This window comes from Siphateles boraxobius, unplaced genomic scaffold, assembly GCF_051911475.1.
Source record: "Siphateles boraxobius isolate OS27281-9 unplaced genomic scaffold, OSU_SipBor_1 65, whole genome shotgun sequence".
NCBI lineage: Eukaryota > Metazoa > Chordata > Actinopteri > Cypriniformes > Leuciscidae > Siphateles > Siphateles boraxobius.
The window spans coordinates 11,525,591-11,543,004 of record NW_027509192.1 but is presented as its reverse complement, the minus strand read 5'-3'; the positions used below and the strand labels follow the sequence as shown (position 1 = coordinate 11,543,004).

General features: G+C 38.9%; 1 protein-coding gene and 1 long non-coding RNA gene across 6 annotated transcripts in view; one reads left to right on the top strand and one right to left on the bottom strand.

Moving 5' to 3' along the window:
* Nucleotides 1-7,486, bottom strand: part of ptprz1a (protein tyrosine phosphatase receptor type Z1a) — a 71,133-nt gene extending 63,647 nt beyond the window's left edge. For all 5 annotated transcript variants that reach the window (XM_077210991.1, XM_077210992.1, XM_077210993.1 and 2 more), the window contains exon 1: nucleotides 7,318-7,486. In XM_077210991.1, the coding sequence (XP_077067106.1) occupies nucleotides 7,318-7,381 (64 nt within the window). In that variant the 5' untranslated portion in view covers nucleotides 7,382-7,486. The remainder of the gene's footprint in view (nucleotides 1-7,317) is intronic.
* On the top strand, nucleotides 7,392-9,524 carry LOC143720988 (uncharacterized). The gene is made up of 2 exons (XR_013196667.1): nucleotides 7,392-7,631; nucleotides 8,127-9,524. It is a non-coding gene; the product is annotated as an uncharacterized LOC143720988 (long non-coding RNA).
* The last annotated feature ends 7,890 nt before the right edge of the window (nucleotides 9,525-17,414 follow it).

Below are 17,414 nucleotides of genomic sequence, written 5' to 3'. Positions count from 1 at the left end.
AGCCCGGCTTCCAGAAATGAAATATGGACTTGTTTTGTTGAGAAAGGTCTTCAGCATTAAAAACAAATTATGTAGGGGCACAAAGTTAAAACCTAGACCAAGAAATGTGGCCCAAACATGTTCAATTTAATTTAAAAATTAGTCAAAACACTTTAGACAATTCAGAGAAATATTATTTGCTAATAAATTCACAATGAAGTTACAGATTTAATGATCTGGATCAATGGATCCATTATGAACTATTCCGCATTGCCAACAAATAGAGGCAGGACATGTTATGTCCATCAGTCAATTCTGGAAAAATAGGATTGTAGGAAGATGGGTATTAAGATTAAATATGAAATGGCATATCAGCAGCTAAGGCTATTATCATGGCAAGAGCTGGGTGCAACAGTTAATTTTCAAATAATGATATTGTTTGAAACAAAATAATAAAATGATTGATATTTGTGTTAATGATAAAATTATAGAACTTTTTTGGTTAGATTTTATTACACATATCCTTAAATAGATCTGACTAAACAATTGCCTGCTTGAATTAAAAGCTAACAAAATAGGATTAGGAAAATGGTTTAGTATCGCTCTATGGTATAATATTTTCAGGTGTCAAGGACACCAGGTTCAACCTAAGTCAGGTGCGTAAGGGGAAAAATCTACCACACAAGGTATTGATATACTGTTGCTATAGTGTTCAAAAGAAGTCTAAGGCTTCTAGTTGTTAGCCATAGGGTATTCTGAATAGTTGTTAGCTTGATCCTGTAGTTGCTAAGTTCTAGGTGTATTTTAAGGTATTCTGTAGGGTTGCTGATTTGACCATTAAACTCTGATGCAATTGCAAATATCTAATTAGGGATGCAATGATATTAAAATTTGGACTCATGAGCATATAAATCTACCCAGACCCGTCGCTATGGGCGGGCCATAGGGGGCCGGGCCCGCCCCAAAAAATGCTTGTGCCCCCCCACTTGAGGCACAGATAATTTAATTTTAATATTATCATAGTTGCTAATTTTGTGTTGCATTAATGTTGCATTCTTTATCATTAAAATATTAAAAATATAAAGAAACAATGGTGTGATTTAGTTTGATTGATGGGAATCTACACTGCAACAGCCTATCACGGCCTTACAAAAGAACAGTTACAGCGCATTTTTGAAAGCTGTTTCAAAACGGGTTTTCGCCAGCTTACTCGCTTCAGTTCCTTCCGAGTGGAATGATACTTTGACGGGGAGGTTCTGCTCGGAGAAACGCTTCCTCCCGCTGTACTGGGACTGGACAGAGGACAGCGCTGCCTCCACTCAAAGTATCTGTGCGAGTGTAATTGCGTGCTAGTGTATGTATATGTGTGTGTGTGTGTGTGTGTGTGTGTGTGTGTGTGTGTGTGTGTGTGTGTGTGTGTGTTGTGTGTGTGTGTGTGTGTGTGTGTGGTCATGGCAATGCATATCCCTCTGTTGACTGCTTTAAAATGCAATGTTTGAGAGATGCTTCTAGTGTTACATCTGATATGTTGTGTAGTCAAGTGTTTTATGGATATTCATAACATTGCTTCTGTGTAATGTGGTGTAGGCTAGGCTACCTGGTCATATTGCTGTTGGTATATGTTTAACGTGATGATTACGTGCTGCGCGACTAGAGTTGATTTTTATAAATATATATAGGCTACTGTAGGCTAATAATAATTGTGCCCCCCCATACATTTCATATGCCCCCCTTAAGACTGAGGTCTGGCGACGGGTCTGAATCTACCACTATACTTTTGGGGTTTTTTTATAGAAAGTTTGCATGCTCTTGTTCTTTCACAAAAATGTTTGCATTCCCCTGAGAAGCGCTGTGTTTGGAAGCAAAAAACTTGTGATGGAAATATGAAGTGAGAAGAATACTGTATTTCAATGCTTCTGCAAGCGAAAAAAGTTTTGCAAACGAATGTACATTTTCTCTGGAAATGCAATACTATTGAAACCATAGAAATGTATCATTCCTCTCGTCTCCATCTGCATGTCCCACAGGGGCTCCGTATAGATCCAATATCAGACGATACAGATTAATTAAAAAAAGAAAAAAACCTCTAATATTGAACTTTTTTTGACCAATAACCAAATGCTTTCTAAAAAAAAAATTTAAATATTTTTTTTGCTCTTCAGACTACCAAAATCAAAAAAGGATCTGAAAAACAAAATACCACAAAATTTCACTAAAAAAAACATTTGATCTCTAGAACACAAATAAGTTTTTTATCTTTCCTTTTTTTGTCTATAGACCTTATGTAGCCCTGCCCCTTTTCAGCATGGCACTCGTGTTCTGTCTTACGGTTTGTATTTCCACCACATGAAGGTAAGATCTTACGGATTTATGAATGAACCGCTCATTTTAAAATCTTCCCGGTCTTCTCATATTTGTTATGACATCCGCTTCAAACATTGCAATGCTAATGATAATTTTCATTAACTCTACGATAAGTTAATCCACTTTGATAGCTAATAACTCTTCGACAGCAATGCCATAGAAATATACAGAGCTACCGCAAAAAAAGAAGTTCAAAGACAAAATTCTAAAAATAGCACGTAGGGTCTATTCAATGTTAAACTTCCACTATACAGACAAAAGGAGTTAAAACATCCCTTGAAATATCATCTTTTGTTTTCCCCTGAAGAAAGAAAGTCATACAGGTTTGGTGAGTCAGACATGAAGGGGAGTAAATGAATTTATTTTTGGGTGCACTATCCCTTTAATACACCCAGCAGCGCTCCACATAGGTGTTCGCAATAAAAGAGCACAAACAGGAAAGCTTCTGACACTCTCAGTTCAAGTTCAGCCCTCTCTCCCACACAGTCACACAAAAGTACCCCAACTCGCTCATCCATCCTTTGTGACATGGGAGCACCACCATTGGGACAAATCAGGGGCCCTCCTGAATGTCACACTCACATGCCACAACAATAAGACCCCCCTCCCAGTCCAGACACCCTACGTTGTTGCATGTCCCACGAGCACCGGCCGCCTCTTGCAAGCCAGGGACAAAACAAATCGAGCAGCTGACAGCATAATTCACTAAGAGAGACTGGCCCAAGGCCACGGGCAGGATGGTGCAGAGATTTGGCTCGCCATCAGAGCCCCCCCTTCACCACCAACCCATCCACCGCCCTGGTCCATTCAGCCTCGGCCCCTCCACTGTCTCTGGAAGGAGAGAAAAGACATGACTCGGAGTCTCAGTGCGTCTCCTCCGCATGCCTGAGTGAATGTGCTTGAGCCTAATACCGAATAATCTGTTCATCAAATGCCCCCGTCGATGTCGTCGGGGGGAAATCTGCTCCCGTTTTCACAAGCAGATTCGGACAGGGGGTCTGGATGCCAAGCTGACCCAAGTGGGCACCCCAAAGAGCAAAAGGGAGAGAAAAACATGGACAAAAAACTGCTAGACACTTTTACAAACGGACATAAAGACTACATCAGTAAAACCGTTATTCAGAACAACAACATGATTATGTGTGTTATATTGATTTTATACAGTTAATATTGAGTCATTTAAGGGTAGTTATTTTGTCTGTTTTTGCTCCAATAATGAACACAGTTTCATATGAAACCAATAAATGAATCAGTGTTTTGAATGAATCTGTAAATTTTGTAATTAATCAAATTTTGTTCCTAAATAAATCCGTTTTCTTCAACAAATTGGTTGACTGAATGATTAAATAACTCATTCATGAAAACAGTGGCTGAATTATATTACAGATATTACATATTCAGAATAATATACTACTCTATTTATTCCATAAAAGTAATATAGTATGGTGGTACTTGTATACTATTCTGAACTGAGCCAGTCACGTTTCATTTCCTAAATGAATCAGTGTTTTTATTGGTTAAATCGGTTGAGTAAGTGATTCTGTGACTCAAACATGTAGACAGTCACTTGTTTCATTATTGAATGAAACAAGAATGAAACAAGAGAGAACATTCATTAAGAGAAAACACATTTTGTTCCTGAATGAATCAGCGTTTTTGAACAGATCGTTTGAGTGAATGGTTCAGTGGCCAGTGTGAAGATGTAACATGCAAAAAATAATTAATTAAAAATTCCTCTCCATTAACAGACTGACAGTCTGTCTGAGATAGCGCAAACATAGATAAGCAGAGTTAACAAAACAACTTCCCTTTTCTGCTGACATTACTGAGGCCATCCAGGGTAATGGATAATGTAGTAAAATATACACTGTATTGCCAAAGGTTTTGGGACGTCTGCCTTTACATGCACATGAACTTTAATGACATCCCATTCTAAATTCGTAGGGTTTAATATGGAGTTGGCAAACCCTTTGCATAACATATCCTACAACAGCTTCAACTTTTTTGGGAAGGCTTTCCACAAGGTTTAGGCATGTGTTTATGGGAATTTTTGACCATTCTTCTAGAAGCGCATTTGTGAGATCAGGCACTGATGTTGGACGAGAAGGCCTGGCTCGCAGTCTCGGCTCTAATTCCTCCCAAAGGTGTTCTATCGGGTTGAGGTCAGGACTCTGAGCAGGCCAGTAAAGTTCATTCACACCAAATTGCTCATCCATGTCTTTTTTGGACCTTGCTTTGTGCACTGGTGCGCAGTCATGTTGGAACAGGAAGGGACCATCCCCAAACTGTTCCCACATAGTTGGGAGCATGAAATCCCCACACCATAATCCCCCCTCCACCAAAATTTAAACTTGGCAAAATTCAGTCAGGCAAGTACCATTCTCCTGGCAACCGACAAACCCAGACTCGTCCATCAGATTGCCAGAAAGAGAAGTGTGATTCGTCACTCAAGAGAACACGTCTCCACTGCTCTAGAGTCCAGTAGCGACGTGCTTGACACCACTGCATCTGACGCTTTGCATTGCACTTGGTGATATAAGGCTTGGATGCAGCTGCTCGGCCATGGAAACCCATTCCATGAGCTCTCTACGCACTGTTCTTGAGCTAATCTGAAGGCCACATGAAGTTTAGAGCTCTGTAGTTATTGACTACAGAAAGTTGGTGAATCTTGCGCATGCGCTGACCCTGCTCTGTGATTTTATGTGGCCAATGTTATTACTAATAGTTGACAGTGAAATATTTAGTAGTGAGGAAATTTCACAAATGGAATTATTGCACAGGTGGCACTGGCAACCTATCACGGTACCACGCTTGAATCCATTGAGCTCCTGAGAGCGACCCATTTTTTCACAAATGTTTGTAGAAGCAGTCTGCATGCCTACAGTAGGTTCTTGATTTTATACAACTGTGGACATGGAAGTGATTGGAACACCTGAATTCTATGATTTGGAGGGGTTTCCTAATACTTATGGCAATATCGTGTATATTAAGTTACTTTTTAGCAAACTTGCATTCACCATGACTCTAACCGTAACGCACACTTTTCACTATCCAATTATCCTGATGTATAAAATAAGTCCTTTTCCCCATTATATCCTGTTTCACTCTAGGAGAGGAGCATGTGTTTTAGCACTGAAAAATGACACATTTCACCTTTAAACCCAAAATGGTGGTTCTGCTCGGACACTAACTGGAGCATGTAGTGACACACACTGCCACACATCCCTCACAGGTGGACACACATGAGGCATGTGGCAGAGGAGGGGCCAAGTGAACCCCGGACTGACAGCTTTACACTTCGCAACTACCATCTGTCACAAACCCAAGACCCAACAAACAACACAGGGACTTCCTCAGTGGAAAAACAGAGCAATGCCAAAAAAGTGTAGAAGAAAAAAAAAAGGTTGTTAGCTATAGTACAGCACTTGAGAAGACAGATGGTGAGAGTGAGAGAGATTAATTCACTAGCTCACGTCCTAAAGATTCAACCCTTCCTTTATGCCACACATTTCATCTCAGCATCATTTATAGAGCACCAAACGAAAAGAAGAAAAGTAGTAAGGGACGAGGAAGCAGCTGAGCCCCCGCTTTTTTTCAGCAGGTACCGGTTGGCTATCCCGGTTCACTAGCTGACTTACAAAAGGGCTTTTTTCAAGTCCTGAGTTAAATGGCTTTGGCCAGCTTTTAGGGGCTTTGTCTCTGACTGCATCCAAAAGATTAATCCAGGCATATCGTTCGCCTCCTTGGCACTTCCGAAAGCAGACAAAATAATGAGCCAATGATTGAAGTCTAAGTTTTATAAGCATTTGGCTCTTTCTACTGAACTACATGGGGACTATTTGAACAATACTGGCATGTTAACTTTGAGCCGAGTTACATTTCTTCTCATAGCATACACAAAAAACAGCCATAGGCATACACTAGACGGTTTAATGGTATGGTATTAATATCTCCTTAATGGTAAACTCAATGAATTTTTTTGAGCTCTTATTGGTCTTATTATAGTGTCAGTGGTTTTGGACTACACTGACACCTATTGGCCTGGATGCATAAAGTTTAATAACTGCAGTGCAGACTATTAACATTGGAGGTGTTTCTCTTTTTATTATTTCATCTGTTTTCTCCATGTCATACCACCCATACTTATAATTGACATTCTTGAATTCGATCTCAACTAAATTTTGCATGTTCCTAGTGGTTGCTGAATTGATTAGTTATTATTTTTATTATTAGTAGTAGTAGTAGTAGTAGCATGGCCAATTGCATAACACCGCTGGCCATGTGATCTCAACAAGCCATGACTATACATATATATATATATATATATATATATATATATATATATATATGTATACATATATCTATTCTGGAATATAAGCCCTTCCTTTTATTTATCATTATTTTTGTTGCCATCTCACTTCTTTGCAATATTTTCTGTCATTTCGATTTAATTTTTTAGATTAAACTTGATTTTGTTTATTAGTAATTATATTTAAAGAGAATGAATGAACTTAACACTGCAGAATGTGACTTGCCATAACGAAAAATATAAAGCAGCAATTAAACTAAAGTCACTGGATCAGATTATGAACTTACAGGTTGCATATGATTATACAGCAGAATATGCTCATACTATCTAGGCTAGACAACATATTTCATGCTCTCTTGTTCAATATTGACTGACTAGGCAGTACAGTAGACACTTAAAATAACGTAAATTATCATGATATGGCTCAATGTGAAACAACAAAGTGTACATTTCGGACATAAATCACGTTTAGCTAGAAATAAATCCTGTTTAAAGTTTGAACCTAAAGTTCAATAGAAATTTGATTGGTGTGCGAACTAAACACCCAGCACTTTACGCACCTGAACAGCATTCTATATACTATAACCATTTATAAATCCAGTAATAAAGGAATTATTAAAAGCAGATGAAGTTAACCACATATTCTGATGCCTTACATAGCCTACCTGTGTTACTGAAGAGAGCGATCTGCGCAAGAAAGAGTGCGCATCTCGTCGCGAGCGCTTCCATTATTCTCTGAATGCGGAGAAATATTACTGGAAAGAGTAAAAAAGGCGAAGACGAACGCGTCGACAGAGAAACTCCTCTCCCGAAGAGCCGGAGGGTATCACATTGGTTGGAAAACGGTAGGAGATGCTTCCTTCAGCGGTCAGATCCACTCCGCTCTCCGCTGCTTGGATGTGCGCGCGTCCGGATGAAACGCATCGCCTGAGTTCGGCTGGATGTGCGCGCGCCGCCCACAGACCACCACACAAAAAAAGTTTGGTAACACTTATAAAGACTCTCTCTATATAACATTTTATAAAGATTTTATAACTATAAATAAGACTGAAATCAGTTATGTCTTATCATAAATAATTCTAACCACCGACTATAATTATAACCACGTGGATGTTTAAAAAAAATGGTAGGCCTATCACATCATAATCGCATGAGAAATTACTACTGCGTTCTATTCCCTAATACACACTGTAACACAACAATAATTGTACCCACAGTTTTATAACATAACGATCATACCTTTATAGGCTATACCATATTAGATATTAATTTAAACAATAGCACACAAGCAAGTTGCAAGAAAGCTGCTGTACTAAAAATAAGCAAAGCTGTGATTTTGCCGCATGTGCGTGATTTCGTGTCTTGTAATTACTATAGGCGACATATATTGTTTTAGTAGCCTACACCAATTTGATGATGTTCAGGAACTTACATTTCAGACAAAACTTGGCCAATGACGTTTTATGTTTCACAGACAGAAAGCTGATCTGGAAAACCATAAAATGGAGTGGAGACTGAAGAGGCAGAGGTTTTCCCTACCCACTCAAACGGCTGTGATCACTCTGCTCCGATCACTCTGCTCCAGCTCCTCTCCGAGTTTTCATTTACATTTTTGGAGTGAGAGAAAACACGCTCCGAACATCAACCTGGTCCACAGCAGGGACACAGCAATGTGGAGTAAGGTGACCAGATTTCTGAAATGAGAAATGTGGGGAAAAAAATGTTCAATGCTCAATATATTATTATATGTCCAATGCTATCTATGAATTTAAAAAAGGGGAATTATTTGATTCTTGTAGTAGCCTACAGTAATAAAAAGACGCATAGTCATGAACAATTTAATATACTGTATATATTTGGCATGCACATTTTGGTCAACAGCGATAAACGACAATTCTATATATTTAAAAGCCGATTTTTTAATATAATTTTGACATTTGTTTATATAATTTTTGAGAGCCTGGTTACTGCCTGGCCTAAAGTCTTACTATTAAAAGCCATGTCCCAAGCACACAATTATAATGTTCTCATTATATTTTTATGTAGCCTATTATGACAGACTTGCACTGCACATGTTGCATTAACTGTATTTTCCTTTTGAAGTGATTCCAATCATATTTAAAGCAATTCAAAACCATCATGGCGAACAATGCGGATCTGAAGTGTCTCAGCTGAAGAAATAATCAATTTATCGGCTTTAATATATCGGCCTTAATATACCAGCCGTTACTGTTCCAACATCTTATGTATCCACAAACAAATCGTGTGTGTGTGTGTGTGTGTGTGTGTGCGTTTCAATTTTACTTGTTTTAAATGAGAATTTAGGGAATAACTATAGACTTCATGAATAAATTGATTAAAAAATGTTTAATTAGTGTGAATTTATAAATAAAGCAACAACCTATAAAAACCAATATTCAGACCACTTAACTTGAGGGAATGAGTATGTTTAAGTAAAACAGTAGCTAATGCATCATCAACTACCCCCAAAACAAGATGTTATATGCATATTTGCACCCTTTTATGCACATGCACCCCCTGGGGATGCACATATTTTTGTCCTGGTTTGAAAACAGTCCTCAAAAAGAAATACCTTTGCACTGCATTTTAACATACTTTTTCCAATGCAAGGAGGTAATGGAAATTGTTATTATCTGATTTTAAAAAGGTCTGGTACATATTTGTTTTTAAGAAAGAGTTTCTGTAAAAGGTGTAACTGCTTGATTATATATATTATGTACTCCTTAGGTATCAGCATGTACCTTCATTTGTTTGAACAGGGTTAGATTTGATTCAAAGGCAAAGATGAGTCACGTTGACTGGAACTAGGCTAATAAGGCTGAGTAAAAAGTACAGACTGTTTGTAACTACACTGATTCCAATTTTCTGTTTTACAGTAACTGTTTGCTATATGTATTACTCATCAACATTCCCATTTATCATCATGCACCAAAGCACAGATGGCATACATGGTCATTCCTTGCATACAGGCATAAACATATGATATTTGTCAAACGTTTGGATATTATTTATTCACACTGAAGGTGATAAATATGCTATTTCCAGTATTTTTCAGTAACAGCAGGCCAAACACTTCAGAAGTAGGTCATCTGAAGAAACTTTTAATAAGAATTCGATTTAATATTAAGAATTTAATAAAGCACAACTCAGGCAGAATAAGCTCAGGCTGTTTAAAAAGACAGATCAAACGAACCATGATTTGACACTGCAAAAAATACACGGCATTGAAAGAATCAGATAATATAGCTTTCAGACGCATCTTCAAAGGTTGCATAGTAAGGAACCGGAAGAGCTTTTATTTTCAATAGTGTGTCTTTTGGTGACTTGCATTCATTTGAAAGGGCATAGCCTATAATTTTGGTTCAACTCAATTAATACAAAAAATAGGGTCCCAAAACTATAGTAATAAATGACCCATGTTACGCATGCAGAGACCATGTGAATACATTAACATAATTTACCAAGGATTATCTTTAATTTATGCAGAGTCTGTTCTTCAGTTGTAAAACTGCATGTTTCAAGGGGGCCCGCTATAAAACTACGTTTACATCCATGGAGCAGCCATTGTTTTGTATATGTGTGTATATATCTGTGTGTAATACTTTTTGTAAAACCTAAATTTCATCCAGTAAAAATGTAATTAAAAAAATGCCCTTAAATTACCTTTTAGTATGAATGTACTCTTAAATGATTTTGATGGTTGGTGCATTTAAGGTACCAGAAAAGACAACTGTAAAAATAAAAAATTAGCTACAAGACACTGTTAATAAATTATGTTGCCTTGGTAAATAATACATATAAGCTTTTCAAATTATGCAGAACAGAATTTAAAATTTTGATTACACAGCACAAATAATAAGTGCTGGTGTTCTGTTTAATTTTTTGTACGTGAATCAGAACGGAAATATTTTCTGCAGTACGAAGTGTCCAGTAAATTGCTGTTGGGCAAATATGAATATGTCTAAACATGTCATAATGATTCCAAGAAAACAGGATTCCACATTCCGCAGAGTTTAGTGCTCTATAGTGATAACAAACATCCCTGAAAGCTATAACAGAATGCTCAAAGCGGTGAATTATCGCCTTTGCTGATCTTTATGGAGTTCTACACAGTTCAGCGCATGCAAAGGGAGTGCAAGAGATCAGTAGATGATTAATTGTAATGACTGCTTCCCTTTCTGAACCATCATTATTGATGATCGTTATTGATGTCAACTATGCATCTTTTTTTAGATTTAACATGCAAGTATAACAAAATAGGTTATTTATTAAAAGATGGGATATAGATCTCATAATTGGAACTTTATGTTTGGAACATTATATCTCACATTTACAATTATTTCGAAAATTTTGAAGTGTGACCTTATATCTTATAGTTGCAAGTTTATATAACATTTGAAACTTTATATCTAAAATTTGCGACGTATCAATTGCAACTATATCGGTTACAGTTATTCTTAATTTGATGTTTTGGTTTCGTTTTTAAGGACTTTTAGTATGTTTCTCTGTGTTTCCTGTTTTCTTTGTTCTATGTTCCCATTTGCTCCTTAGTTGTCATGAAAATTCATTATTTGATTATTTAGTGCACACCTGTTTGTCTTTGAGTTTGTTATAGTGTATATTTATGCCTTCAGTTCTTTCAGTTCATTGTCTCTCTCAAATTTGGGACTTTATCATCATCACAACTTTATCTGACAATTGTGACTGTTTCACAACTGCTTTAAAAAATGTGACAGATTTCATAATGTGACTTTATATCTCACATTTGGGAGGTTATATCACATATTTGTAACTTTATATCACACAATTGCAATTTTATATCTCATATTTGCAACCAATTAAAAAAATGACTTTATATTTAAAAATGTGAATTTATATCTCATAATTGTGACTTTATACTTCATAATTGGAACTTTATAACTCACATTTGCGCCTTTACATCTCAAAGTTCTGACTTTATTTCATATTTTAAAAACTCAAAACTTACCTTTTAATTTTTTTAACTCAGAGGCTAAATGATTGTTGTAAATTAACATCAACTATGGCTGCAGTGACATTTTAATGGATTACTGGTTTAACTTTTATAACTTTAGGAAACAATAAAATTACTATATAATCCTGTGCCATATTGCAACCCTGCATAGTGGAGTTGCATCACAATATGTTCGATTAAAAGTTTGACATCTTTTTTTGGGGATCCATTAGAATTTTTGGCCCCAATTTAAATTAATAAATTAGTAAGAATTAGCTAAATTTATAATCTACAGGACTCTAGAGCTTCTCTATAAAGCATACAGGTCTAATATATAGAATAGATTTCTCTCACACTAAACCCCACACTGAAAGAAAAATGGTGTAGGACTTATTTAGTAAAAAAAAAAAGATTCCCCCTAGAAATTGATACACTAGAACAACTGCAAGAACAACAAATGTTGTGTTGACCTTCCTCTTTAACTCTGGCACCTATATTGTCAAAAACTAGAGTCAGTCCGAATGTTAATGGAGTAGCTTGCCTAATGGCAAGTTCAATATGAAGGGCAACAGTGTTTGGCTCAGTGACAAAAGTGAGGTTAAATGCTGGGAAAGTTGCTGATTAGGAAGCCCTGTATAGGGGGTTGTACCGATCTCTTCAAAGGCCACAATGCCTGATATGTTTTGGATGCAGTTGGTAAGCTTTCCGCCACCACAGACCGCGTTTTCCCAAAAACCGTCATTGCCGTCCCACACAATAATTTGTAAATTGCTTGGGTTCTAATCCAGTAATAATGCTTTCAGAGTTTTGATGCAGCATCAGCATTGGAAATCCCAGAGAGCCATTGTCAGTTTGCAGACCCATGGTTACCATTCACACTTTATGAAGATTTACTGTCATTGTGCAACCCAGAATGCAACCAGGCCGGTGTGGACAAGTGTAAGCCTTATTTCCCAAACTCATTTTGTCCAGGTCCGGAGTTTTGTCCACTGCAGCGTGGAGCTCTCTACATACCAGCAGCAGAACAAAACGCTCCTTCACAGTCTCGAACAGAGGCTTTAAATCAAAGTATTTCCAAATGACATCAGGTTCCTGGAGCCCTGTGAGAGAAAAGAGGAGAGGGAGCAGTGAGTGCCTTTTATCTGAGCTTCAGTGGCGCAGCCAAACCCAGACTCACGTCTCAGCCTCCCGATGGGGGACAGTCGACACAAACACTCACACACAAACTTTGGATCTCAGCAATATCGGGGCAAAACAAAGGCGATTCGAGACGTAGACACTTTGACTCCATTCCTACCTCGCTTTTATTTGTCTCATTCTGTCACTGCTTTCTTTATGTCACTCGCACGCTCGCTCTGTGTTTCTATTGCTTGCTCTGTACTATCACTGCTTTACTTTTACTGGTGTTCAGAACACATTACAATAGAAATAGATGTAATATTTTAAAATGCAGCACTGTAATACAAATACATAATGTTACAAAAATTATTGGCCATGGGGGCGGCAGTGGCTCAGTGGTTCATGTAGGTTATCTACAAACCGAAAGGTTGGTGGTTCAATCCCCGGTTCCACCTGACCAAGTGTCGAGGTGTCCATGAGCAAGACACCTAACCCCAACTGCTCCCGACGAGCTGGGTGGCGCCTTGCATGGCTGACACCGCCGTCGGTGTATGAATGTGTGTATGATTGGGTGAATGTGAGGCAACTATGTAAAGCGCTTTGGTGGCCATTCGGTCTGTGAAAGCGCTATATAAATGCAGTCCATTTACCATTTACAAAAAGAATTAAGGTTCAATAAAGGGTTTTACAGTCTGGAGCTTTTTAAGTTCCTATTATGCTATATGAGAACCTTTAAAAGTTCACACAATTGGTTCAGCTTAATGTATGTGTTTAATTGTGGTTGGAGCTTAACTTTGCAGGACAGTGGCCCTCCAGGATCAGGATTGGACACCCCTACTCTGTAACAAATAGAAGTCCAGGAGGGTGGTGGAGCGGAGGCGGAATGGGGGAGGGATTGAGGACTAGGCCCGTGGAGGGGAAGAGGGCCTGAAGACAGAGGCAGATCAGGGAGCAAGGGTGAAGTCGAAGGAGCAGGTGGCCAGGGTGGAACCGGAGGAGCTGGAGACCACCAAAGCAGAGCAGAAGACCACAACGGAGCAGGCAAAGCAGAAGACCACCTAGACGGAGCTGAAAACCACCATAGCGCACCAGGAGACAACTAAGGTGGAGTAGGAAGATGTGAAGACCCTCCATGGCAGTAAAAGGGCAGGCAGAGAGTTCAGAGACGGCCTCCTTGGCCATGACAGGGCAGGCAAAGGTTTGAAAGACAGCCTCCTTGACAATGACAGGGCAGGCAAAGAGTTTATAACCGATCTCCTTGGCCATAACAGGACAGGCAAAGGGTTCACAAGCAGTCGCCACCACCTCGGGAAGAGCTATAGCGGTCTGTGCCTCAGGAGAAGCAGGAGAAGTGTGTGCGGCCAAAACACTCAAGATGGTGGTTGCCATCACAGGAAGCACAGCCAATGGTGGAAGGACCTCTAAGACCACTGGACTTGGAAGCACTGGGTCCACCAGACGTGGATGTGCTGGGACCACTGGACTTGGGACGCCAGCCACTCACACAGACATCAGTGGAGGGTCCGCTACACCGGATGCAAGTCTTGTCTGCCATGAGACAGATCCAGTGGCTGGGATGATGCTGGCTGGTGAGATGCGTGGCCACCAGAGCTTGAGGTGCATCCTCCTGTTTAAGGGAAGATTTGACAGCAGATGTGTACTTAGATTCAAGATGTTGGAGAATGAAATGTGTGCCTATTGACACTGCATCATACACTCCCCTATTTGCCCTGTAGGAAAACTGGTGACGATCTAGTGTAATATGCACTAAGTTCCTGCAGACTAGGCACTCGAACACCTTCATGACAACAGACGTGAGTGCACAGGCCTGTAATCATTAAGGCAGGTGATGTTATTCTTCTTAGCCACTAGAATGATTAGGTCCAACCAGCCCCGGGTGGGAGAAACTGAGAGAGCTTGTCTGAGCTTCTCAAATCTACAGTAAAAATCATTAAGCCTCTCAGGGAGTGGGGGGGAGGGGTCACAGTCTAGAACATGATGCTTGATCTTGTAATTAGTGATTGTCTGCAGGCCCTGCCAGACACCTTTAATGGACTTGGAGCTTGTTTTCAAGTTTTACTCTTTAAGTGGCTGTTTAGCGGTTTTAACTGCCTTTTGAAGTTGGTATTTAAGGATTCTATATTGCGCTTTGTCACATCTAAATGCAGCATTTTTCTCCCTGCATAAACACCTTACTTCGTTATTAAACCAGGGCTTGTTGTTACTGTAACTGATGATAGTTTTGATGGGAATACACACAGACTCACAGAAAATGTTTTATAAAACATTAAAGTGTCAGTGAAAATGTCGATATTGTCATGCTCAAAAACACTGCAGTCAGTAATATCAAAAAAGGTCTTGTAGCATGTCTATGGCCGGGGGAGAGTTCCACCTGACTCTCTTTGTCGTTGGTTTAGATGTTTTGAGTTTCTGACGGTATTTAGGAACGAGGAATATAGTGTTGTGATCAGACTCACCGATCGGAGCTCTAATTAGAGCTTGGATACGCCTCCGGAATGAAGTAGTAACACTGGTCCAGTGTTTTATCCAGTCTGGTGGGAATGTGAATCTGAGGCTTATGAGATCATCACAGAGGAGTTGAGATTTTAGTGGTTCATTGACTCCAAAGTGAGAAGAAAACAATGAGAAACTTATCTGAAAAGTAGGTTTGATGTGCAAGGTCCAGAAATTCCCAGGTGTGGTCCTTGAAGGAGCGGTCACCCCATCAAAGGAGGAAGAGAAGAGCTCCTGGTGGCAATACTGCTGTTAGATCCATATTAAGGTCAATCATGGTCGATGCAGGGAAAAGGAGAAGCTGGATCTTATTGCTAACAGTAATTTATAAACTAAGGACAAAAAACAAAGCAAACACAAACTCTACTGACCATGCCAAAACAACGACTGACAAAACCTGACTGAAACATGGGGCTATTTATGCACACAGAAGCTAACAAGCTAACAAGTTAACAAGGAAACAAGACACACCTGTGAATACAATCAAGGGAAACCACAAGTCCCTGTACAAAGGGATTAGACACAATTAACACAATAAGACACAGAAAACACAATAAAAGTCCTTAAACAGCAAACAAGGAAAATGAGACAGGTATCATAACTATAGTAAAATATAATACGTAATGCAAAATATATCAATATAAATGTAATATATAATTATAGTGCATTCATATGTAAATATAATATATAGACATAATATAGGCTACAATATGTAAACATAACATATTAATAATATTTAATATGAGTGACCCTTTTACTCTTTAATCAGTCCATTCAATTACAAAAGTTTGACATATTCAAGTCTTAGATGCAGGCTTTATCACAATGACAGGGTAATCAGCCAATCATAGTGCCATGAGTTCCTCTCATATGAATTATCACCTGTTTTTGGCCATTGACCCCTTATACACATTCCAGTCCACTGGTGTCAATGCTAGACAGAGATATCAGTCGTTTATATTTCATAATATTTGGTTTGTTATTATACGGTTAATTAATTCCCTTCTGATTTTATGGATAGCAAAAACATACAGTCAAAATAAATAATATCTGCAGAACTTAAATTGCAATCAAGAATCACTGAATAACACATTTATAATAAAATAGTGTAGCGGCAAAAATCTATCAGTTTGGTCATTGAGTGGCCAATCTTTGTTACATGGCAGCCAACTGAACAGAAGAAAGCACTAAAAATCCATTGCAAAGCCTACAAAATCTGAATGAGAAAACAAGCCCATTGTCCAGCAATAAGAAAGTTTACATCTACAGCTCTTACAGATGTGATGTGCTGTGAGCGGTTAAGTCCTTCAATTAAATGCACTTAGCGGCTCAAATGAGATGTTGACTCTGTTCTTATATCACAACAGAGCCACCAGGCAGGCGAGGCGGTGAGCAGTACGACCATGACAAACAGCAAACAAAGTATTCAAAGCACTAATTGTTTTCCTCTCATATGTAAGCTGTCTTCAATTAAAGAAAAATGTGGCGAGTGGAGTAGACCTTAAAAAGAAAAGGAACTCAAGCGGTGCTCGAGAGTTTCCTAGCAACAGGAGAACGGTGAGGTAAAGGCCAGTTGTTGCGTTCCTTTTGAATTCGCACTAGAGCAAAGAAACCGGCGAATCAGAAGAGTTGCAAATTTGGAGCATTTCAACAATCCCCGCTGAAAGTGCTTTGGAATAACCATTCCATTTACATACTGTACGGAAATTGGGAAAATGCGAAATAGAGATTTCCCAACAAAATACTGGCACACAAACAATGAAACGGCATTTGTAATTATGCCCCAGTCTGCCCATCCCTAATTTCTTAATCTTCAAAGCTGCCCAATGGTATTGTTTTGCTTGGGTATGGCTGTTTCCGATGCTATTCACCCCATTCAGCTCCCGGGGCCGAGCAGAAGCATCTGCAGACAACGGCTCTGAGCTCCCTCTTTCTCAGGGTGTCCAGCTGCACAATGGATTTCCTCAGCTAGCGCACAAAAGAGGATTGCGCATGAAAAAAAGTTCAAATTCAATGGCATTCCTCTTCACAATCAGCCCCAGCATATGCACTAACTAACTCAAACTCCCTCGCTCAGGGATGGGTAAAGTTTTATGGTTAGTTAGACCCCTGGGTCTTAAAACAAATCCAAGTAAA